The sequence below is a fragment of the Planococcus citri genome, chromosome 1, assembly GCF_950023065.1.
Source record: "Planococcus citri chromosome 1, ihPlaCitr1.1, whole genome shotgun sequence".
Classification (NCBI taxonomy): domain Eukaryota; kingdom Metazoa; phylum Arthropoda; class Insecta; order Hemiptera; family Pseudococcidae; genus Planococcus; species Planococcus citri.
This window is the reverse complement of record NC_088677.1, coordinates 946,423-971,572: the sequence shown is the minus strand read 5'-3', so window position 1 is coordinate 971,572 and position 25,150 is coordinate 946,423. Positions and strand designations below refer to the sequence as shown.

The 25,150-nt window shown below is 35.7% G+C and overlaps 2 protein-coding genes across 2 annotated transcripts in view; one reads left to right on the top strand and one right to left on the bottom strand.

The window, feature by feature from the left end:
• The first annotated feature begins 7,774 nt into the window (after positions 1-7,774).
• LOC135843229 (prolyl endopeptidase-like) lies at positions 7,775-17,685 on the top strand. The gene is made up of 14 exons (XM_065361044.1): positions 7,775-7,980; positions 8,135-8,322; positions 8,403-8,482; positions 8,588-8,691; positions 8,786-8,942; positions 9,006-9,203; positions 9,299-9,490; positions 9,568-9,681; positions 12,385-12,533; positions 12,628-12,840; positions 12,973-13,123; positions 13,246-13,353; positions 13,472-13,528; positions 17,521-17,685. Exons 1-14 carry the CDS (start codon positions 7,775-7,777, stop codon positions 17,569-17,571), a joined length of 1,968 nt encoding a protein of 655 aa, XP_065217116.1. The 3' UTR covers positions 17,572-17,685.
• An 88-nt stretch (positions 17,686-17,773) lies between these two features.
• The window catches only part of LOC135843899 (uncharacterized), a 165,368-nt gene continuing 157,991 nt past the window's right edge, over positions 17,774-25,150 (bottom strand). The window contains exons 11-20 of the mRNA XM_065361946.1: positions 24,794-25,023; positions 24,534-24,676; positions 24,255-24,416; positions 23,277-23,394; positions 20,558-20,697; positions 20,120-20,363; positions 19,913-20,023; positions 19,658-19,805; positions 18,966-19,049; positions 17,774-18,442 (exon numbers count right to left, since the gene is read on the bottom strand). The gene's annotated coding sequence lies outside the window, so the exon portion shown is untranslated. The remainder of the gene's footprint in view (positions 18,443-18,965; positions 19,050-19,657; positions 19,806-19,912; positions 20,024-20,119; positions 20,364-20,557; positions 20,698-23,276; positions 23,395-24,254; positions 24,417-24,533; positions 24,677-24,793; positions 25,024-25,150) is intronic.

The window sequence follows — 25,150 nt, the reverse complement described above, 5'->3', positions numbered from 1 at the left end:
TGACGATTAATTCACCGATGTAAGGACAAGATACTATCTGCTAGTGTGGGTACATACAACCGTATTATACATGCACTTAATCGTTGGCATTCGTTCTGTCCTACTAAAAGTGTCAACTGTGAAGCAAGGCGAGAGCAATTTTGGAGATGCAGATCGCATATTTCCTCGCATCTGCATCTTACGTATCTTCATTTCTCGACTCGAAGAGGTTTGAGGAATGTTTTTGGCCTACGTAGGCAAATTCTTGATGGGATTTCTCCGTTACAAACTTGAAACCAACTCAAAACTCTCTAGTATTTCTCATTCATCAGCTTTGATTTATTCGGTATATTACGAGTAATTACATACATATAATAACAAAGGATAGTTGCATTTAGTTTGTGACCTACACTCGTAGCTGCTTATCTTATTTTAAAGCACTTTATGCATTAAATTGTTACCCACACGAAAAATGTTTGCATTACCGAGTTACCTGCGTTATATAAAATTAGTTACTCATTAAAAATGAATAAATCAATAAAATTATGTGAAAAAACCACCGAATTTCGTACTTTTAATGACGTTTTCTGGCATAATCGGGCCTGGATTGAACAGGGCCGGTGGAAGCCCAGGTGCAAGCGTGCGCTTGCACCTAGCCAGGATTTTCACCTGGTGAAAATTTCAAAAACTAAACCTATTTTTTGCATACAAATTTTAAAACAAATCAAAATCCCTCGAATTTGAAAATTATATAAATAAAAAAAAAAAAAAAAAATGGAATTTTTATTTCTGTTGCATATAAGTACATAGATTGTGCAACGACCACTCTGCCATGTAAGGAAAAAGTAAAAAAAATATCCTGAATTTTGACAAAAAATTGGCGACGAATTTTACTGAGAGGGAGATTACTCAGAAAATCAGATCTTTAATGTAAAAAAATACCTCCTACTTATGTTTTTTTACAAACCCCTCCTCAAAAAAAGGGCCAAGACTGAATTTGATGAATTGAATTATATTTTTTTGGTTACGTAAATAAGTATCCCTGTATTGTTGTATTGTTTCCAACAATTTTTTTTCTCAAAAATAATAAATTTTAAACATTTTGGCGCTTTTAAAGTGATGGATGAGAGGTAGATGAAAGTCTAGAGCCCTGCGCCGCCGCGCCGCGCCGCCGCCGCCACCGATTTTTCGAACATTTTTCAAGCCGCCGCCGCCGTTTCAAAAATTACTTCAGCCGCCGCAGCCGCCGCCGAGTAATCTGCTCGGCTGAGCCGGCTCAACTCACTCAATCAGCAAATTTCAGGAGGATTTTTCGAATATTTTGACTTTTTCAAAAACAAAAATCAAAACTTTTCGTCATTAAAAACAGCCAATCTTCTCAGCTCGGAAAAAATTGGTATTTTCATTTCAGAAGTTGAATTTGATTTTGCTTTCCAATTTTTATTTTGGGGTAATTTTAAAATTTACGAAAAATTACCCCAAAATTTCAACTTTGTAGCCGGCTGAGCCGCCGCCGAGCAAAATTTTGGCAGCCGCCAAGACCTTCGGCTGGAATCGGCTCCGCCGCCAGCCACAGTGCTGCGCGTACTGTAGCCGCCGCCGATCATTTCGCTGTCGGCGCAGGGCTCTAGATGAAACTATTTTTTTCGGAGTTCCAGTTTTCGTCATTGTAGTCTTTTAAACATCATTCAATTCTTGTTGAAAATTGACCCTGCGCGTCCCTGCCGATTGAATTTTCTCAAACTTGGAAAAACCTATCGAATGAAATCTTATCTAAATGAGCAATTTTTTTTATTTTTGGAAAGTGCCTCATGCATACTTGAATAAGCTGTGAAAAAATTAGGTCGATCTCAAAAACCTATCCATTTTGGAAGGTAGAAAATTTGAAATTATATTTTGTATTGAATAATTCCAAAGGGGGAAAAACTGATTTTTTTTAAAAAGCAGTTGATTATTGATTCAGGATATGTATTTGAATATTTCTAACCTTCAAAGACCTAAATCATATTAAGATGTTTCAAAAATTTACTAAAAATTAAGGGATCAATAGTTTTTTTTAGCTAAAAAAAAATCCGAACTTCAATTTGAAAAATCAATTCCATTGAAACATTTTCAGTTTTCTTTCCAGCTCTGCGTTTGTATAGACAATGCAGTGCTGATTGCTGCAATCTCACCACATTTTTTTTACCCTCCTCTAATTCAAGATTTTTGTGGTTTTTGTTTACCCCCCCCCCCCAAAAAATTATTCACACTATTCACCAGAGTTTGCACCTGGCGAGAAATTGAAAAAGTGCCGGCCCTGGGATTGAAAAATGAACGTAATTTTCGCGTTCAGCGACCTCAAATTAGTCCGAAAACGTCATTAAAAACGCAAAATTCGATGGTTTTTTGACATTTTTTTTTAAACTTGAAAAAGTGTAATTTTCGAGTAAAAGGCAGCTTCGTCGGGGCAATTGGACACTGGAAATAAATTCCTCGTCTCAAAAAACCCCCTGGCCAAAAATTCAGCTCAATTACGCCGTAATTTCGATGGGTCAATAATTCAATATTTTTTGGCTTAAAATGCAGATTTTTTACTCAAAAAATTACTTACCGAAATTCGCGCGTTAGCGAGTTCAGTTTTTGGCTAGGTCATTTCCGGTGTCAAAATGTCGCGACGCCGCCTTCAACTCAAAAATTGCACTTTTTAATATATCGAAAGTTACGTTCAAAAAACCACCAAGTTTAGCACTTCTGATTACGTTTTCTGACTCGTTCGGGGATGGATTGAGAAATGAACGTCACTAAAAACCAACACATTCAAAAATACATTATATAAGTAGGTATGATAAAATTTGTTTTGAAACTCAGTATTTTTAACTGTTCAGTTACAATAACAATTTTTACTGTAATCTTATAGTAAAAATTATCATTTTAATAAATTTTGCTATACCAATGGTAAAAATCATTTTGTTTTAATAATTTTTACTAAGGCATGATAATAAAAATTACATAAACCAAGTTGTGTAAAAATTACTCATTTTAAAGTAATTTTTATATCATAAAAAGTAAAAATTACTCATCTTCAGGTAATTTTTACTATACTTATGGCGGCGCTATAGGTAGGTAGTAAAAAGTATTGAAATAAATGAAATGAAAATTTTTTTTAGCAAAATGTTATCATCATATTTCATAATTTGATTTTTATAAATTAAAATAAGGTGGTTACAGCGGAGCATGTGCTGACCACTTGTCAGAGGTTTGGTGTTGGACGGCCAAGTATTCCTTTGGATGTAGCCATACTATCACATTTGGAGTATATGAGAACCACAATACAAAAGCTTTGGGAAGAAGAAAGAAGCGAGACATAGTAGGAAGATAGAAGCCTTGAATGCTGGGGCATACCAGGGATCAAGAGGACAGAAGAGCTTGCCCCCAATGATAACACATAAAGGCCCCATCACAGGGGTGAAGAAGCCTCCAAGGCTGGGGCACTTCCATGGGCCAAGAGGGTAGAAGAGCCCACCCCCAACAATTCTAATAACATTCTGGAAAGGTGAGTATTGGTAGGGTATTGTATATATATATCTATATGGAACTTGCTTACTATCCGAGACCCGGTACATCGTACTGACGATCCGAGGCCCGCGTCTTTGACACTTAGAAAAATTTTAAAGAGTGCCTGGTAAATTCGTTCGCGCATGCGCCTTGCTAGCGGCTATCAAGCCTGGTCTAGAACCGTTGGTGCGATCTCCAAGCAGTGATTTATACAGGAATGACGCGAGTATGAAGTTTCTGTGTGGGGTGAAGTAAGGTAAGCTGTATATACTGTAGGTATGATACCTACTTTGTGAGTCCCAGACAAAAATTTGTCTATAGCATCCCTGAAGTGTGTACATCATGAAAATATAGTTTTTAATAGGAAAACGTTCCGAGACCCGCTAACGGGCCTCGGAACGTCGCGTCGGGCCTCGGATAGTCGATGTCACTTCCAGAAACGGGCCTGTATAAGCTGTAGCAAGCCTGTATGTATATATTTGCTTGCGACCAGACATGTCAACTATGCTTGGCATATATGCTGAAAAGTGAACAAAATTTTAAAATTGGCATAATTTCTGTTCTAATTCACCTATCAAAATTTTATTTGCAGATTCAATTTAATATTAAAAAAATCTGTGTTGGAAAAAATTATCAGATTTTTAGGCTAAATTTTGAACAAAAAAATTCGAAAATGGAGTCGAAGTAATATGAATTTTAAGAAAGTTAACACACCACAAGAAAGCTTAAACAGCATAAAAATTTTTAGTGTTTTTAATTTTTCCATAGGCCAATAAAATACTGAAAAATTTCAAGTCAAATTTGTTGTCGTGCACACTCAGGTTCAATGTATTTACATACATCTCCACCAGCGCATCACATTCTACTCACTACAAATTGACTGTAGACCCTGCGTTCGTCCTCACGCCTTGATTTCTAAGCCATGCGCGCTCTGCTGGAAGTTTCTAAAAACTCATAGTTGACTTGTATAGTAAAATTAACCCATGACTTGTCAACTATAGTTGAGAAGTTGGTCAGTCCACTTGTATAGTAAAATTAACCCATTCATCAGTTGACAAGTCTGGTTACTAATACCTATATATATATATATATGAATATACGTACCTAGTACCTTGTGGTGCCCTGGTCTTTTATGGTAATTGTGGTGCCCGCGCATATATATGTATGATAAAGGTGTTTTGGTGCAGTTTGGATTTTTCATCATAGTTAGTCATAGATGTGCCCGATACATAAACTTGGTACTTGTGTTGCCTGCCTCAAAAATTTTTTTTCACCTTAGAGTGCATTTCACTCGATTCTGCATCGTTTTATATAAAAAGACCTTGTGGTGCCAGATTTGGGCGCCACAGGCCCAAAACAGGGCATTACAATGACTAAGTTTAAATCTATGTATATATAGATTGCCCCCATACATTACGCAGCCCATGATATTTCACTGACTATTTGCTGACCGACTTAGGTTTGCACTAGCAGGGGCGCGCTCCATTTCTTCCACGTGTTCTCACAGCAGCTTACTGCTGGGCCATGAGAAGAAGGTATATACTCCACCAGGTTGGAAAAAGACTTATATTTAGGCTTGTAATTCGATTTTCAATTTTTGAGGAGAGCTCCCCACTCAAGTGTATGTTTTTTAGATATTCCCCAGACTTTTTCCGCCATCAAAAAAATGTTTTCATCGACTTTGTGAGAGGTGAGGAGCTCGATTCGCTCGTGCATGAATTGCCAAGTTGATGAAATCGGATAATGCAGGTCTTTAGTGGTGTTTTGCCTTATGTACACACTGCGTTGGCTTGTTTTTGAATGTCTGTAGTAGGAGAAAACAGAACAGACTTTTTGCAGCCCAGTGCCGGGCTGCAAAAAGTCTGAGGTTTATCTAGTATGGGCTGCGTAATACCACTTTTCATGTGTAACTATAGAATTACTATATTACTGTAAGATATGTAGTATAACTATATAATAAGATATGCATTTAGTTCTAAGTTTTATTTAGTGTTAGTTCTAATGTTTATTTGCTTAAGGTCTACCTAGTTTATTATTTTTGTGTGCATCTTATTTTAAAAACCAATGTGTAAAAAATTATAATGTGATATTCCTCTAATGAACTTACCCCACCCCGCCAGCAGGTTGGGGACTGGGGAACCCAAAAAAAAAAGGGTTTAAAACTCGTTTTTTTTGCACCATCATCATGTATTCACTCCACACAATTTACCTATCCATTACTTCCAACGAAAAATCTGTCACCTGTACCTACCTACCTCAAGGGGATTCGAACCTGCGACCCTACAATTCCTAACCCTACCTACATGCCCTGACCATTCGGCTACGAGTTCATTTTGAAGGTTAGGGCATTAAAAGAATATATTTGTTTGGTAAACGTCCCACCAAACCACTCCCACTTGGAATCTACAGCTAACAGACAAGCGGTGTAACAGGGTACAATGAGACAGCTGATTAGAAAAGCAGTGATGAAATAGACGGGTGGTATAGCCGGGTACAATGAGCAGTAGGTGTTTTGCAAGTCCCCTTTACCATTTTTTTTAGGAATTTATGCGTTAAAATAATGAACTAAAATTGCAATTACTCAGCAATTACCCATCCGAATTGAATGGAAAATAATCTATACCCTCCGCCTTAACAATTCTCATATTCTGTGCAATAGGTACAAAAAACGGTTGGATAGTTTAAGAGAACATTCATTTCCAATGAAATTTCATTTCTAAAGCGAAACCAATAGTGTGCTACGCACACTAAAAATGCGTAATTCAAGCTCTTAAAAATCGACAAATGAGCTCTTTTCTGCGGAATGAAGATCGAGAAAGAGGAACGCATTTGAATTTTTTCATTTGTTCACTACCTTTTTAACAAAATTCACTACTTTCACTACCTGTTATATAGATACCCTGGCCACCTAGTGAAGACTGTTTGCCCAAGTGTATTTTTAAATACCTCTCTAAAAAAAAAAAAAAGTGAAAACATTGGATAATTTTATCTGAAAAATTTTACTCAGGTATGTTCGGCAGGTTCGTAGTCATTATTTCTGGTGCATTTTGAAAATTTCAGAATCCTTGGATCTTCAATTTTTTGATGGTCAGCAAAAACTTTTTGAGATGCTAGTCTATTGAAAGAGACAAAAAAGTAATTGGGAGGCTTTGATTAATTCTAAGAGAAATTATTTTTGAAGATCGACGAGATGTAATGCATACCTACATAGCTATAGATTAGTATGTTCATGAGAAAATATGAAATTTCAGGTATAAAATACAGAGCACCGATGTTTTTTTCTCCTACGTTGTATTACACATATTCCTTTTTTTTTTCCACCACCTGCATATTTATCAAATGAAATACGAACCAAATTCATGTCAAATTGATTAACGAGCAAAATATGATTCTGCGAAAATTCAATTTCATGAAGCTGTGGATTTATGGTACCGAATGCGCAGGTCGATGTTAGCATACAAACTATTTTTCATTTTGATCATTACAGAGTACCTAATGCTTGTTTTTCCCCTTATTAAATGTTTTTTCACCTGTTTTTTTAATCAAACTTCAGATTTCTGCATCGAAGATGTAAATTGTAAATCATACATGTTTCGCATTCAACTTCCATTTTTTGAACGGATTCTGTTTGCACAGAATTCATCAAGGCTTTTTTTTAAAATTCAAATAATTACTTTCCACCATCATAGTTGTTTTTCGTATTACCTACATACTTTCATTTCATACCAGGTTTTTTTCGGTACAAATAGAACCAGCATTTACATTATTTTTTCAGTTGAATTTTCGCGTATAAATTACGAGCCACCTTACAGGTGGTATCAAGTTCGCTTATTTGCAAAATTTTTGCTCATACTCACGTACCTACACGCGTACAATGAGTCGAAAAGTATTCCCTGTACTGCAGATTTTGGTGATTTTGATAACCAAGAGTACATGCTTCAATGACCATGACCATACACCTACACCTGCCCCTACACCCACTCTTCCGAATTGCCCCGCAGCAACTGCTATTGTAAGTACTACTTAATAGTACAACAATTTAAGGAATTGTTTCTACATATTTGAATATAACTTCTACCGATTCCTGCCGACAAATATCCTAATCCCAGAAGGGATGAATCAGTCGAGGACACATATGCCTGCACCAAAGTACGTATTTATTTACATATAAATTATGATACACTGATGATATGTACTTTTTTATCCGAAATTCATCATGAATATTCATTCACAATAGGTAAAAGATCCGTATAGATGGATGGAAAATTTAAACTGTACTGAAACCAAAAAATTTCTCGAAGATGAGATCGCCATTTCCAAACCTTATCTAGAAAAGAGCCCGTTTCGAGCTGAAGTGCAAGCTCGCCACGAAGAAGTAGCTGATTACTCTATAACCTTATCGCGTATTTTCCAACAAGGCAAATATTTCTTCTCGTTTCGAAATACTGGCATACAAAATCAAGAGTAAGTGATCAATATCTGAGCTATGTACTTTCACATGGAGGTGTCGTGCTCGGATACCTCTTACATTTTTTTCAACAAAACTATATTTTCAACGAAGTCTCCATTTGGTAAAATATCTAATAAATAAGTACCTACCTATACCTACGTGTTTCAGTGTGATTTATGTATCGGAATCAGCGAAAGATGAAGGAAAAATATTTATAGATCCGAATTCATTTAGTAAAGATGGTTCTGTCAGTATTGATTCTTTTTCAATCAGCGAGGATGGACTAATTTTCGCATATTTGTTGATGAATGATACTAGTGGTTGCTTTTCGATGCACTTCAAACACGTGGAAAAAGGTTGTTACAAGATTGCAATCTCGTAAGCTAGAATGGGGTTTCTCTAAATAACCTGGAGGACATTTTTTTTTTTTACACAGGGGAGATTTATAAAGATAAGATGGAAAATATCTCAACATTGAATTTACGATTTGTGAAAAATAAAGGAGTATTATATACGGTATGTGACATATACTTACGTAGGTACCTACCTAGGCACATTAAATTGGATTTTTAAAAATTGAAATACCTAATCAAAAGCTTGATTAATCTGTTAAAATCCAAGAACAAAGACAGAAAACAATATAAACTGTATTATCACGAGTTGGGAACTGAACAATGTAAAGACATCGTTGTAGCAGAATTTCCAGACCATCCTGATTACATAATGTATGCTCTTTTTATAGAATCTGCCCGAATTTACACACATACAGCAACTGAAGAAGCAATAGATATCATTTTTATTTTTATTTGCCTATTTCAGATTCTGCAGTTTGAGTGACTGTGGTAACTACCTGATCATAAATCCATACACACAAGGCTTCAAAAAATCTTTGGTGTACTTAGCTGACATAAGTCAAGGAGTCAAGCCCAACCTAAAACTTATACCAATTATCACAACAACAGAAGCCCAATACAACGTATGGGTTTTGAAATTTTAATAATGTACCTAATGCATTTTAGCAAACATTGTTTTCTTACAGTTTATTGCCAACAACGGAAACGAATTCATTTTCATATCAGATAAAGACCCTGAAAAAAAGAGAATATTTTCTGTTGATATCACAAACCCGGATCCGAAATCATGGAAAGACACTGTACCCGAAAATGATAAAGATACATTGGAATGGGCTGCCGCAGCCTACAATTACTTGGTTGTATGCTATACTCGGGATGTCAAGGTAGAGTGACAGAAAAAGGAAAGAGGCAATCTCGAATGAACTTTTATGTAGGAACTCAATAGTCAAAAATAACCATTTTCATTTTTCTTATTTAGAGTGTTCTTCAAGTGCATGACATAATGACAGGTGAAATGATCAAGACACTCGAAATAGATATTGCGACTGTTAGCGCATCTACTTTCTTCAGCGACAGAAAATTTCCGAATGCATTTTTCTCCGTAGAAACATTCCTTTCACCTGGTATCACTTATCACTGTGATTTTTCTAAGCCATCGTTCGATCTTGAAGTAGGAATTCAATTTTACTATTCATTGTTATCAATGAAAAAATTTCAAGTTTTGTGAGGTTTAATTTTTTGCCTCAGATCATCAATGAAATCAAGGTGAAGAATTTCGATCGCGAGAAATTCACTGTGGAACAGGTTTTCTACAAAAGTAAAGATGGAACCAGTGTGCCCATGTATATTGTCTATAAAAAGGTAAGTCGATGACCATAAAAAGGCTTAAAATTAAATTCACCATTTATAAATTTCTTTCTGACTTCTTCAATCGATTAAGGCATCTATTTTTGCCTGCTCAAATCTAAAAAAATTTCCAAGTGATTTTTTTAAAAGAAAAAAAATTAAAATTCGTTGTTCACAAATGATCAACGCATGAGCCTAAAACTTGATTCATAACCTAATTTTTGACTTCCAAAATCGATTGTTTGGTTCTTTTGAGCAACAGGGGGTAGGGCAGGTTTTTGTGGGTTTTTTGATTACCTACCTCATTTTCTGAAGTGATATGAGTTCTCAGTGGCAGTGAAAACATAAAATTCTAGTAGGAAAATCAAGATTCCCAAAATGCTACTTTTATTGTGTGAACTGGTTGTATAAGAAAAATACTTCATATTAGACCTGTTCATCCCACATAATGATAGATCACTTTTACCAAAGTCATAATGCCTCAAGTTGAGTCAAAAAGAATAATAATATCAGTAGGAAAATGGTATTTTTGAGAAATTTGAAAAAACTTTAAATCAAAATTTCGCAGCACCACATTTGCACATTTTCCTACTGACCTAATGTACTAATCCAGCCAAATTCTTCACATACTTTCTCAAGACACAAATTTATAAGTCCCCACGAGGTAATTTCTTCAAATATCAGTAAAATATCTCCCCCCCCCCAAAAAAAAGCAAAAGACAAAAAATGTAAGCAATTTAAGAAACATTTCCATCCCTGAGAAAATTCTCCCATTGGTACAAATAATATTACCTCGTGGGGAATTAGATATTTAGATTTAGAACATAGAGTTCAAGATATTTCATGGATAGGTATTGCATATTAGTAGGAAAAGTGACATATAGGAGGGAAAAAAAACTTTTCAGGAAATCAAATTGAAATCTAGCATATTACAAACTACTCACAAATTACACCTACAAAGTCAACTATCCCACATCCGTGAGTGTGGCTGAAATCCCTCAAATGTGCAATCCAACCCACCTCTTTGACATCAAAAACTTGGTAGGAAATTTGCGCAAATAGGCCAAAAATATAGACAAAGCAACAAATTACAAAATTACAACAAATAAGCATGCCATTATCTCAAATTCTGAAAGAATTGGCAAGGAGAGGAAAAAACGAGGTCACCTCAACAAAAATCAAGCATTTCCCCAGTAGGAATCTGCTCGATGATTTGAAATTTTGATGGGGGTGAATTTGCATTGCTCTTACATGTGTATGAAAAGTTGTATCAAATTCACAATTCATCAGTCCTACCAAGTTTACACACTTTCAGGCATGTTTACCCAAACTAAAATTTGGCAAACAGTCGAAATCAACAAAAATCAGGATAATCACAACTTTTCATCAACAACATTGGTAGGAGGACAACCACAGTCAGTATTGATGAAGAAAAAAGCTCAAAAATTTGGATATCCTGATAACCTACCACTCAAAATCATCATGAACTTTCTTTACCCAACAAGGAAATTTTCTATCACCTGAATTTTCAATACTGTATTTGGTATTATCATAATTCTTCATCAGAAATTTTAGTAGGGATCAATTTTCATTGCTCTGATCATTGCAAAAAACGTTCTCAAATTCACATTTCATTCGTCCTACCAAGTTTACTCAAATTCAGACATGTTTACCCAACTTGAATTTCCCAAGTGGACTAAATCATCGGAAATTAGGATAATCAGAACTCTTAATTTGCAATTTGTGTAGGAGGGCAACCACAGTCAGTATTGATGAAGAAAAAAGCTCAAAAATTTGGATATCATGATAACCTACTACTCAAAATCACCATGGTCTTTCTTTATCCGATCAGGAAATTTTTGATCACCTGAATTTTCATTACGTGGGGTTATCGATATTATTCATCAGAAATTTTTGTAGGAATCAATTTACATTGCTCTGATCTGTGCGAAAAATGTTCATAAAGTTCACATCAAATAGTCCTACCAAGTTCACTCACATTCAGACATGATTACCTAACTGAAATTTCTCAAAGGGGATAAAACATCAGAAATTAGGATAATCAGAATTTTTCATGTGCAATTTTGGTAGGAGTGAAGGCCATAGGCCTATTCAGTTTTGAAGTAGGAAAAGCTCAAAAATTTGGGGTTCTACAGCAACCTACTCAGATTCAGTGTAGAGAAAGTGGATTATCTCGGAACCTGAGCTAAAAACTCAACAGAGGGTCATTGGTGAGGTAATCAATTCAACTTCTAATAGTCTGCTGTAGGTTGTGAATTGTGATCAATTATGCGTTTTCCATTACAGTAGCGATGTTACGAGCTTCAATACAAAATTCCTACGTCCCTTTTCATTTTTGATGCGTAATCTTCCACAATCATGTTTAGGAAATGTGTCTGATCCATTTTTGAGGATTATTCAAAAAACGGGTTTTTTCAACCTAAAATCTGGCCTACCCCCTTAAGAGACCTCCAGTCCAGCAGCATTTTGAGGAAAATAGGCCTTTGGACGTTTAAAAATTTATCAAAAAAAATCTAAAATGATATTAAGCGCCTGAACTTTTGCAGGTGTACTGTACTTGTTTTTGGATAGTAGTAGAGCAATACACGCTTTTAGAAAACAGCCAATTATAGCTGAGGCCTGAGGCCAAATAATTTGATTATTTCCAACACTGGTACGTATTACTTCATTTACTAAACGAATTTTTCAACGTTTCAGGGCCTTAAAAAAGATGGAAACAATTTCACGTTTTTGTACACACGTGGCAGATTCGGTGGCACCATGGCACCTTATTTCTTCCCAACTCAACTAGTAGTCGTCAGTAATTTCGATGGAATATACGCCATGCCAAGTGTCAGAGGTGGAAGGTAAGTGATGAGAAAATCTTTTCTTCCTTACTTCGTCGTGTTTTAAATGAAGTACCATATTTTATTAATAAGTTAATTATGCTTTTTTCTTAAGCGATTATGGTGAGAAATGGCACCAAGGTGGGTCACTAGAGAAAACACAAAATTCATTCGACGATTTTCAAGCCGCCGCTGAGTGTTTGATCGCAGAAAAATACACTAATAGTAAATTATTGGCCATCTATGCTACTGGAAACGGAGGTCTTATAACGGGTGCTTGTCTCAATCAAAGACCCGATTTATTTGGCGCTGTTATCTGCGATTTAGGGTGAGTACAAGCCCACAAGTACATAAATAAAGAAATTAAGAAAACTCGGAAGAGGGGTGAGAGGAGGGTAGACGAAATTCTATTTTTTGTTCAGTCTAGCGAAGTTGATGAATATTGTCTGATTGTTTGCAGCACGTTTGATATGTTACGATACGACCAATTTACCGATGGGAAGGACTTGGTAGTCGAATATGGTGCGCCATCCGATCCTAAATTCTTTCCTATTTTGTACAAGTACTCTCCTTTACAAAATATCAAAATCCCCGAAGGTGGTGACAAGCAAGTAAGTTAAAACTTGTACCATAATCATAAGTTTATTCTAAGCTTTCATACTGATTCGAGTATAATACATATCAATTTTTAAGAGCAATATATTACGCGTTAATGCTTTGTACCCATTTACAGTATCCAGCTACCATGGTGCTAACTAAACCTACTGATAACGAATCTCCTAAACATGGTCTGAAATTTATCGCCACTTTACAATATGAAGCTAAGAATCACACCAATCAGGTAAGAGAGAAAAAAATGAGCACCTACCTATTTTCCTTATTTTTCTAATTTATAAAAATTGAATCAAGGTTCCCTATGTAAATTTTTCATTTCTTACAACAAAATTTCGAATTTTTAGAAAAACCCTTTCATAATACAAGTTTTACCAGACACCAGTGCAGCATCCACTACTAAGGTAAATATTTCAATCTCTATACCAATATCATGTTTTGTTTTATTGTACTCAATTTTACATTTCTTACATACCTATTACCTACATCACTATTCGAAACAGTATTCCGATTACACGGACATGATATGTTTCTGTATAATCAACCTCGGAATCAAGTTCCATCCTTACATATGTCAGTAAAATTTCATGCAAGCCACATTAATGGATGAAATGTGTTGAAGTGGAAATAATGGATCATTTTGGCATCTGATAATGAGCGATTCCAAAAAATCCACAGCACACCTATCATTATTTAGCACTATTTTTAAAGCCTTTTTAGAATTATCTACCTGTTTGACAGGTTTAGTTTTATTATCTTAGTCACGTCAACCAAACCTAATGTAAGTAATGTACATTTTTAAATACCTGTATTATCTAGATAAGTATACCTAAGTGAGTACCTATAAAATATTTCTGAAAATTGATGTGTTTCCTCTATAGCTTATTCTGTTCTATTAGTTATTCAGATCATCCAAATGGAAACAATTTCAAATTGTATTTTGGAGGGAGGGAAAGAGGGAGGGAGGGAATGAAGAAATATTGTAGGTGGTATCCAATATCTTTTTTTAGAGCAGTTTGAAATTCCTGGAGAAAATTGAAAACTCAATGGGAGCTCCCGATTAAGTCAATAGTAGTACTTAGGGTGCTGAATCCGACTGTGGGGGTTGAAACGTTCGCGAACGATTCTCATGACCCTAAATCTGAGGTCAAAAAAATAGAGCAACTACAGTAAAAGTTGAATTTTTTTTTTGATTTTTTTGAAAGTTATGTTCTGGGGAGTCGAAATGCAAATTTGTGCAACAATCGGCCCACATTTGGAGGATTTGTGCCACATTTTGAAATTTGAGTATGGCTTGAGCTGGAAAAATCAACTCTTTTCACTTTGAACAGGGCCTTCCCCTATAAGATGGGTGAAACGGCCTTTGATCCACAATGGATCGAAAGTGGTCCAAAAAGTCACCCTTGATGTAGAAACTCTCCATAACAATTGTTGACCTCCCACCCCCTCCCCTTTTGGAGAAACTGCCCCCTAAACATCAAAAATTCAAAGATTTTTATCTCGGAGGGGGGTTGATGAAAAATTTTGAAATTTTCACAGATTGTGTACATCATGTAGGGGTACACACAGTAATTTTTTGAAAATTTTCCCTCACCATTTTCCTAGTTTTTCAGGGGGTTGAAAACTTTGAAGGGGGGCAGAAAAAATTTTTGGGGGGGATACATGGCTGAATTTTTTTTCAAAACTTGCTCATACCCTAAGGTTTAACATATAATTTTCCCAAGGTCCCAAAGGGGGGTGGAACATGGTCAAAAAAAACAAAGTTTGAAAAAAAACACGTATCTCCCGTACTACCGCGCGTTTTGTCAACACTGTTCCACGGCGCCACCGTGAGGAAACGTCATCTATCGCGCGCTCTAAAACTTTGATTTTTTTTAGAACCCTACTGAAATACCATAAGTGCATTCAACATTTTTTTTTATGAATATTCTCTAGGGTGGCGTGGTGAACAACAGAGGTATACCTACAAGAATTTTCAACCCCCCTCCCTTCAAAAGGGGAGGGGGTGGGAGGTCAACAATTGTTATGGAGAGTTTCTACATCAAGGGTGACTTTTTGGACCACTTTCGATCCATTATGGATCAAAGGCCGTTTCACCCATCTTATAGGGGAAGGCCCTTTGTTAAGAAACGTGATAAATTTAATAATAATAACTTATTCTTCAATTATAATTCATACTCGGGTAGTTTGTAGAGGGTCTATATTCTCCTAATGAAATTGGTCTCTTTTAGCATCAAATATACTTACTCGAAAAATTCCAAAATTTGAAAAATTGTGCTTTTTCAAAATTGAGCTTTCTGCCCAAATGATCGTCAATTAGGGTGTACGAATAGTCGATTATCACTAATTCGCATCGATCACGTCAAGCTCGGTTCTTCGAGTCGATCGAGCTTTCTTCCATCTAAAGCTCAACCTTTATGAAAAAAAGCTTCATTTTGGATGGAACATTGAGCTTTTTGCAAGAACCAACACCGGAAAAGAATTCGCCGTACTCGAAAACCCTCCTATTCGTACAGTTCGTATAGTCTAAAAAGCTCTCCAAAGCTCGCAAAAATCGATTCGAAAGTTCAAGTATTAGGAGCATCGAACCTTCTAATATCCTATATTCTCCTAATGAAATTGGTCTCTTTTAGCATCTAATATACTCGAAAATGATCAAAATTGGAAAATTTGTATTTTTTGAAAATTGAGCTTTTTATCCGAAAGTTTATCAAATAGGGTGTAGGAATAGTCGATTATCACTAATTCAGCATCGCTGATCACGTAAAGCTCGGTTTTTCGAGTCGATCGAGCTTTCTTCTTCTTGAAAGTTCAACTTTTATGAAAAAAAATTTCGTTTTCAATGGAAGTGTGAGCTTTTTGGCAGAACCAACACCGGAAACGAATTCGCCGTACCCGAAAACCCCCCTATTCGTACAGTTCGTATGGTCTAAAAAGCTCTCTGAAGCTCGCAAAAGTGATTCGTAAGTTCAAGTATTAGGAGTATCGAACCTCCTAATACTCCATATTCTCCTAATGAAATTGGTCTCATTTAGCAACTTTTATTACCAAAAATGGTCAAAATTGAAAAATTTATACTTTTTCAAAATTGAGCTTTTTGACCGAATGCACGTCAAATAGGGGGTACGAATAGTCGATTATCAGTAATTAAGCATCGCTGATCACGTCAAGCTCATTTATTTCAAGCTATCGAGCTTTTTTCTCCCTGAAAGCGCAACTTTTTAGAAAAAAAGCTTCATTTTCGATGGAACTTTGAGCTTTTTGGCAGAACCAACACCAGAAACGAATTCGCCCTACTCGAAAACCCTCCTATTCGTACAGTTCGTATAGTCTAAAAAGCTCTCCAAAGCTCGCAAAAGTGATTCGAAAGTTCAAGTATTAGGAGTATCGAACCTCCTAATACTCTATATTCTCCTAATGAAATTGGTCTCTTTTAGCCTCTTGTATTACCAAAAATGGTCAAAATTGAAAAATTTCTGTTTTCTCAAAATTGAGCTTTCTAGCAAAACAATGGTCAATTAAGGTGTACGAATAGTCAATTATTACTAATTCAGCATCGCTGATCACGTCAAGCTCATTTATTTTAGTCGATCGAGCTTTCTTCCAACTGAAAGCTCAACTTTTATGAAAAAAGCTTCATTTCAGAGGAAACTTTGAGCTTTTTGCAAGAACCAACACCGAAAACGAATTCGCCGTACCCGAAAACCCACCTATTCGTGCAGTTCGTATAGTCTAAAAAGCTCTCCAAAGCTCGCAAAAATAATTCGAAAGTTCAAGTATTAGGAGTATCGAACCTCCTAATACTCTATATTCTCCTAATCAAATTGGTCTCTTTTAGCATCTTTTATACTCGAAAATGATCAAAATTGCAAAATTTCTGTTTTTTCAAAATTGAGCTTTTCAGCCAAATGAAAGCCAAATAAGGTGTACGAATAGTCGATTATCACTAATTAAGCATCGCTGATCACGTCAAGCTCGTTTATTTTAATCGATCGAGCTTTTATCTACCTGAAAGTTCGATAATTATGAAAAAAAACGTAAATTTTCGATGGAACTTTGAGCTTTTTGGCAGAACCAACACCAGAAACGAATTCGCCGTACCCGAACCCCTCCCCCCCTATTCGTACAGTTCGTATAATCTAAAAAGCTTTCAAAAGCTCGCAAAATCGATTCGAAAGTTCAAGTATTAGGAGTATCGAACCTTATACTATCCTACAAATGATCCCAAACAGAGACGGAAGTTTGCACTTCTAATGGCGTTTTTCAACTGACTCGAAAAGGTCGAGTCTTATAATTGGTAGTCTATTTGGAACGTGGATCGCCGCTTCATGGAGAAATTTCGATTATTCCGCAAACTGCGTTCTCAATAAAATGGTTTTGTGTTGCTTTGTTTCAGATTTTATTGTGCATTTGTACATGCGAAGCTGAGAGATTCTATAATTTCTAAGATGTTCGAGTAGGTACCTAGTAGGCTAGTACATGCAATTTGAGAAGATTCTGTAATCGTAATCAATTTCAATTCTAATAAATGAAATCATCAAAATAATCGATATCCTCTAATACATAAAATGTTTGTATTTTGTTGTATTCATTATTTTACACACATGGAGATCATAAATAAACAATTTTGTAAGTATTTTGTTGCGTTTGTCATTTCACTGATTACTTATTTAATGGAGTGCAATTTACTATAGAGCAAGCATCGAGCATCAGTGCATCACTTTAAAACAGCTTTTTGAAACATGATAATCACATGAAATTCGTAACCAACAACCTTAAAAACTAGCATACCTCTAAAAAATGAAGATAATCGAAATCGCCATCAGCGACCTTAAATAATTAATAGTACATATAAATACCCTGAAAAAATCAATCTAAAAATTGGATTCTGAATATAAATATCAACAGAAATCTAATGAGTAAAAATAATAAATAAAGATCTGAATTTTACATTTTTTCAAATTTCAAACACTTTCAAATTCAAATGTACAATTAATATGTACCTACCAGTATTGCTAAATAAATGGATGCAAATTTAAAACTTCCTAGCACGCAGACAATTAATTTGGACACACCCTGGGATTTTAGTGTGAAAAAAATAGAACAAAATGTGCTGCATGTTACCACATGTCTTTTCTGGACTAGAATCCCAGGAAGTGTCAGACTCAACCATCCATCTGGTACTTATAAACACCAATACAAACAAACATCCCACTTCGGGTACCGCATTTTCCAAAAACTGTGATGTGTGACTTTCAGAATTCTACTCCACGTGCAGGTACTTCTTTTGTGGGCTCCAGAACATCATGATCAACCAACTGAAAAAAAAATCATTGAACATTGAAATTACAGATACATCGTATAAAAAGAATTCATGGCAAGCACCCAGCAGTGGCAACTATCGAAGCAGATTTTTAGAAAAATTGTTTCAGTTTCGGGATTTTCATTTCAACCAATTTCAAGGCCAAATGGGGAATCCGATGGTGTAATTAGTTTAATGTTTTAAAAATGCATATTTTGCTCAATTCGTCGAGTAATTATTTCTATTATGATCTGAATGAATGATGATGGGAAAAATCAAAAATTTGAAATTCCGAAACCGAAATGATTTAATATGTACCTAAATAACGATTTCGGTTTTGGGATCGGATTTGAATCAGGATTTAATCGGTTCCAGTTGTGGGATCGTTTCAGACCCACAGCTCTGAGGTTGGGTGGACAACCTGTCTCACTACCCTCCTCTCCCCTCGTATCTAGGATTAAGATTGTAACATGTAAATTAAACATTGCACAGATCAGTCTTAATCTTATGGTAGTCAAAACTAATCAATAATTACTTACCTATATTCAATATGATTGAAACGACATTGATTCTACATCTTTCTGGCCATTGGTTAAACAGGTGGCGGTGAAATCATAACATTCCTGAAAAAAAGCAAAAAATTCCGTAAATTCATAACCGCACAGTTTGGGCATAAAAAAAAGTAGGCACCTATTTAATTTATTTACTTACACCGAAGGCGGATTATAATATAATAAAATATAAAAATATCATAAAAGTTTTCCTCCCTCTATAAATGTCAAATCAGTTCGAACGATAATTTACAACATCGAAAGGAAGACGAAGAAAAAGGGGGAAAGGAGCAGCGAGAAGAACAAGAAGAAGAAAACTCGCCACGTAAAATATATTACCGTAATAAAATACGTAGTACGGTAGGTATATGTACCTATGTATTGTATAGAGTATAGTATAATATACGTGGCTTCTTCGCGAATATGTTAAGCAGCGTTGCAATAAAAGCAGACGTAACAAAGTCGTAATCTCGTCCGACCACAATTTCATCTTTAATGAAAATAGCACTTACAACGCCCTCGCTAAGCTTTCCGAACGTCGCGTATAAAGCCATGCCGCAGCGTCTTTGGGCGAATTGCGTTTTCAACGCCGCTGCTGATTTCTCCCCTTCGAATTCGACATAAAAACTTTTATATTACGAAAAATTTTCCCAACACGTTAAAGTCACCAAGGTACTAACTTGTTATGAGAATAAAAACTATTTGTCCGCCAAGGTGCCAATGCCGCCGGAGGTTGTGGTACTGTACAATGCAATGGTTGGTGGTGGTGCTGGTGGTGTGGTGGTCTCCTGCGCCCGTGTTTTGGTTCGGTTTTTCTATTCCATTCATCTGTGAACAGAAGAACACACGTGTTTGGATAATAATATCGATGCGGGGAGAATGAAATTAATTATTTTTTAATTAGGTACCTATTGAATAAAGAGATCAGTACATACCTATTTGGATATTTAGGTACCGGATTTCAGATCGATCATTTTTAGATGTACATACATATGGTACATAGGTGGTTCCACTATCAATATTGTCAGCACTGTCCCATTTTCCGGCTAAAACATGTTTCACTCGTCAATTATCAAGCTGTTGAATACGAATTAAACATCTTTTACGATGATTTACTAAAAGAATTTTATTCGAACTCTTACCAAATAACTGTTGTTGCAACGATAATCAGTAATTTACTGACAGAATCCAGTTTACCAGTTTGATTAGTCTGCAATAATTCTGCATGTTTGGAATGGCTGACGAGAGGCTGAGTTTATCGTTAAAATCCAAACTATGATTGGCAGCGACAAGTACCAACTTACGCCTTCGTTTCGTTTCGTTGCTAATTCGTATAGTTTTCCTTCGCTACCAGGACTCGGTCGAGCTGAACCAACTTTCGAAGATCTGCAAATGAAAGGAGCCACAGATGATGAGAATGAGATAGTGTAAGACATTCGTCGTCGAGTAAAATCGAACGACGAGAAGAAAAATTGGCTTTCAACGATGCCGAGTAAAAACTTTATACGTTATAACTTATGCATATTTGAAAGAGGCGCGGTTGTCAACGACGAGTGTATTTTAAATAATTTATTACTTACTCGTACGAAGAGAACGATGAATTTCAATTTGATTAGGTTTCGAGACATTCGATTGATTCTGTCCTTGAACCGGCAGCGACTGTTTGGCCAAAATTTCGTATTCTTCCCATCTGATTCCAACTTCGCCGTCTCCCAAATGCCTGCAAAAACATCGTCATGCGTGAATACAAATTGACAAGAAACGTATAGGTACCTATTTAATACGTACAATATTTTCCACAGCCTTCGTAGCACAACGTTCAAAATTTTAAACTTATGAGAGAATTTTTCAAAAGTTGTAATTTTTATTCTCCACCTCTCTCTTCCATGTTTTCATCATATTAAAAATTTGAATTTTTCAATTAAATTGTAGACACTTTTGAATTCTGTGGAATTGGTTTTCCCACCTTTATAATTTTTTTTTTTACTTACATAATGTAAACCTGTACTCATTCTAGTAGTCCGGCATATGACAATAGGGGTAATTGCACCCGCCCCGCCGATCCTCCGGGAACCGTTTTTCTTAAAGGGGACATCCTAAGGAACATTTTAAAGCAAACTTGCCCAAAAAAAAGTTGGCCTTACTTACAAAATAGCGGCCATTTTGATTGACAGGTCAGCCGAAATCGCAGATTTTGCCTTTCAACATAGGACTTGCACGAAATTTTTCAAACTCTACAAAGGTAGATCGAAAGATAATGCAAAAATTCATCACCTGTCAAAATTTCAAGTGCTAAAGTGCGTTTTTCGATTTTTGGTGAATTTTTGAAAATCCAATTTAGGCCAAAAATAAGGGAAAAAATCAAAATTTTACCAAATTGACCAAGAAAGCTGAAATTTGCGATATACCCTACTTTCGACATGCCAAATCGATTGGAAACGGTTTCAACCCGTTTTGAGCAGTTGTGGAGCCTCCACCAGATTTTTGAAACTCGAAATCCCCACAAAATTCCATCAAATTGGAATTGTAAAGCTAAAATTCATTCTAAAAACTAATTTCAATTCGCTACGAAGTACTGCAGGTGAATTTAAAGTCGTTTTGGAGTCTCCGGCGATTTTTTGAAAATTCCTGGAGCCTCCAGCAGATTTTTGAAACTTTGAATTTTCACAAAATTTCATCAAATGGAGATGGAAAGCTGAAATTTACTCTACATTCCAATTTTAACACCATCTGAAAACGACTTCTGGTGGATTTCAAGTCATTTTAGAGCCTCCAACGACTTTTTTTAAAATTACTGGAGCCTCCAGTAGATTTTTGAAACTTGAAATTTCCCCAAAATTTTATCAAACTAAGATGGAGAGTCTAAATTTATTCTGCAAGCTAATTTCAATACGCTACGAAGTTGACTGCTGGTGAATTTCAAGTCGTTTTGGAGCCTCCAGCAACTTTTTGAAAGGTTGTATGACTTTTTTTGGAAAATTGAAATTTCCTAAAAGTAGTTGGAAGCTTCAAAACCATTGAAGTAAACATCAGCTTGCCAACTCCATTTGATAAATTAATGTTGCTGGAATTTAAAGTTTAAAAAATCGGCTGGAGGCACCAGTAATTTTCAAAAAAGTGGCTGGAGGCTCTAAAATGACTTGAACCCACATGAAGTCGTCTTCAGAGGGTGTTAAAATTGGCGTGTAGAATAAATTTCAGCTTTCCATTTCCATTTGATGAAATTTTGTGAACATTTACAGTTTCAAAAATCTGCTGGAGGCTCCAAAACGACTTGAAATTCACCTGCAGTCAACTTCGTAGCGTATTGAAATTAGATTGCAGAATAAATTTCGACTCTACATCTTAGTTTTATGAAATTTTTTGGAAATTTCAAGTTTTAAAAATCTACTGGAGGCTCCAGTAATTTTCAAAAAAGTCGCTGGAGGATCCAAAACGACTTGAAATTCACCTGCAGTACTTCGTAGCGTATTGAAATTAGTTTTTAAAATAAATTTTAGCTTTACAACTCCATATTTGACGGAACTTTGTGGGAATTTCGAGTTTCAAAAATCTGGTGGAGGCTCCAGAACTGCTCAAAACGGGTTGAAACCGTTTCCAATCGATTTGGCATGTCGAAAATAGGGTATATTCCAAATTTCAGCTTTCTTGGTCAATTTGGTAAAATTTTGATTTTTTCCCTCATTTTTGGCCTAAATTGGATTTTCAAAAATTCACCAAAAATCGAAAAACGCACTTTAGCACTTGAAATTTTGACAGGTGATGAATTTTTGCATTATCTTTCGATCTACCTTTGTAGAGTTTGAAAAATTTCGTGCAAGTCCTATGTTGAAAGGCAAAATCTGCGATTTCGGCTGACCTGTCAATCAAAATGGCCGCCATTTTCTAAGTAAGGCCAACTTTTTTCTGGGCAAGTTTGCTTTAAAATGTTCCTTAGGATGTCCGCTTTAAGAAAAAATTTGTCCTGGAGGATCGGCGGGGGGGGGGGGGTGCAATTACTCCTATTATCATATGCCGGACTATAGGTATTGGTAATGTTCAATGATTCTAATGCTTTTTTTGAGTATTTTTACAACTCTTTGACGTATTATAAACGCGTTTTCGTTCCCTTTGATGAAATTTTACCAGTTTTTGGTCATTTTGAAAGACTTTAATGCTTTTCAGATCACTTAAAGAAACAAAATAAAAACCGAACTTCTTTATTTTAAAGTAAAGTCGAGCAAAAAGATTCGATGTTTGCTGTACTGGAAATCGTCATCTTGTGTACCTACATACTTTATAAAGAAAGTGAATATTTACTTGATGCGATCCAACTGCATTGACTCCTCTAATCCAAAAACCAGATCGAACAGATCGTCGAAAAACTAATCCACGCCAGCGACTCGTGATGGAACACCAACTCTTTTAATGTGGAAATCTGTAAAAAGACAGAATAACAAATCGTATAGAAGGGGAACCCAATTAAAGAAATGGAGTACCTAATATTTCGCACCTCGGGAGTAATAAGGTTACACCTCAAAAAAATTGATTTTGATGTTTTTGCATTTTTGGGGTCTGTATGACCCACCTCAACCAAAAATAACACTTTGAGTTGGGTACATTTTCTAGATCTTGTAAAAAACCCAAATGGCCCAACTCAAAATCTCAACAACATTGCAAGTTGTTTGGAGTTATAAGGATATATCTCAAAAAACTCCACCTTTTTTGAGCAAATTTTGTACATACGAAGGGTTAACAAACAGTTTTGATTGTTTTGAATGTTTGTCAGTTAGAAATAGTCACAAAGAGTGCACTTTTTATTGGTTTGTACCAAATGGAAAAAAAATTTAACTGATCACTTTTCAGAAAAATGAATTTGCACATCTTAATGAAATTTCGCTTTTTTGAGAAAAACTCAAAAACTAAGCACTCTAGAAAAAAACTAATTCTCTACAATTTTGTTAACATGGAATTTTTTTTTGGACGCTTCCTTTCGCCTCCATATCAACTTTAATGAAAGGTTATAACTCAAAATGTTTTCCAAACATTGAAATATTTCCTTTTTAAGATTTTATTTTTCAAAGTGTTCCTATGCTAAGTGAAGGTAGGATACCAGATCTTTAAAATGAGGTGCTATTCATTCCTCACAATTAATTATAAGTTGATAAAAATAATGAATCAAGTTTTAAAAAAAAAGAAAATCACTCTCCTGTAAAATTTCACTTTTTTGAGATGTAACCTTATTACTCCCGAGGTGCAATTTGTAATGAATGAAAAAAAAAACAAAAAAAAGCTTACCCAAAGACGAAACTTTTCTCATTTCTGGTATCCGAAAACGCCAAACTCTTGACTCCGACATCAGATTCATCGGCCAAATACCTCGTTTCAATTTGAGCTCGTGCTCGACTCGAATGGCTTCCAAGAGCGGTTCGTTTCCCAGCATACTACGACTTGATAAATCTAAACGTCAAAAACACGCGCGATTAATTACGTAGATCCGCGATTAATAAGACTCTTTTTCCGTTTTGTCATCGTGGTGTCGCGATGCGCAGCTTTTTGTTTCATCGTTATAGGTACCTAACAATAATTTGCCTCGAACGTCCTTTAATATAGCGTCCTTCGTCGTCTTTGCTTTGCGTCAAATCGGAGAAATCGAAATCTAGTCGACTGTTTAGCCATGTTTACACCCAATACTACGTTCAAAGGTTCTCTATTTATACCTACACAATGAAAAAGTTTCAACGGTTAAAAAAAAATCACGAACGGGAAGAACACGAGGAAAAAAGAAGAAGAAAAGTAAAACGAAAATACGAGTAAATCGTCGAGCGGTGTCTAACCCAGTCAAACTGTACGAGTATTTCCGGTTTTCCCCTCATTGACTAACGGATTCTAAATTATCGTCTTCCACTTTACTTCATTCGACGTCTATATCGGCAGAAATTTCTTGAATCCTTTCCATCGACTGCGAGTGATACCTGTCATCGAGTCGGCTATGCGATAATCCTAATTTCTCCAGTTTTAATGGCTTCTTCTCCCGTCTCCGTCGCACTCTTCGTAGTAATCGTCTCTGCCAAATAGAAATTTTTCAACACAAGCGTCATTTTTTTGCTCGTCATTACGTACGCCCATCGTTTTATTGTCAAATAAATTGAAAACCTCGATACAAAAGCCAAAGTTGGGTATTATTATTATTT

Bases quoted from the DNA above. Each gene is read 5' to 3' on its own strand.
- LOC135843229 (XM_065361044.1), top strand. From the start codon at position 7,775: ATGGAAAATTTAAACTGTACTGAAACCAAAAAATTTCTCGAAGATGAG. The intron at 8,483-8,587 runs GTATGTGACATA...TTAAAATCCAAG, and splicing joins ATAAAGGAGTATTATATACG to AACAAAGACAGAAAACAATA. The intron at 13,124-13,245 runs GTAAGTTAAAAC...ACCCATTTACAG, and splicing joins CCGAAGGTGGTGACAAGCAA to TATCCAGCTACCATGGTGCT.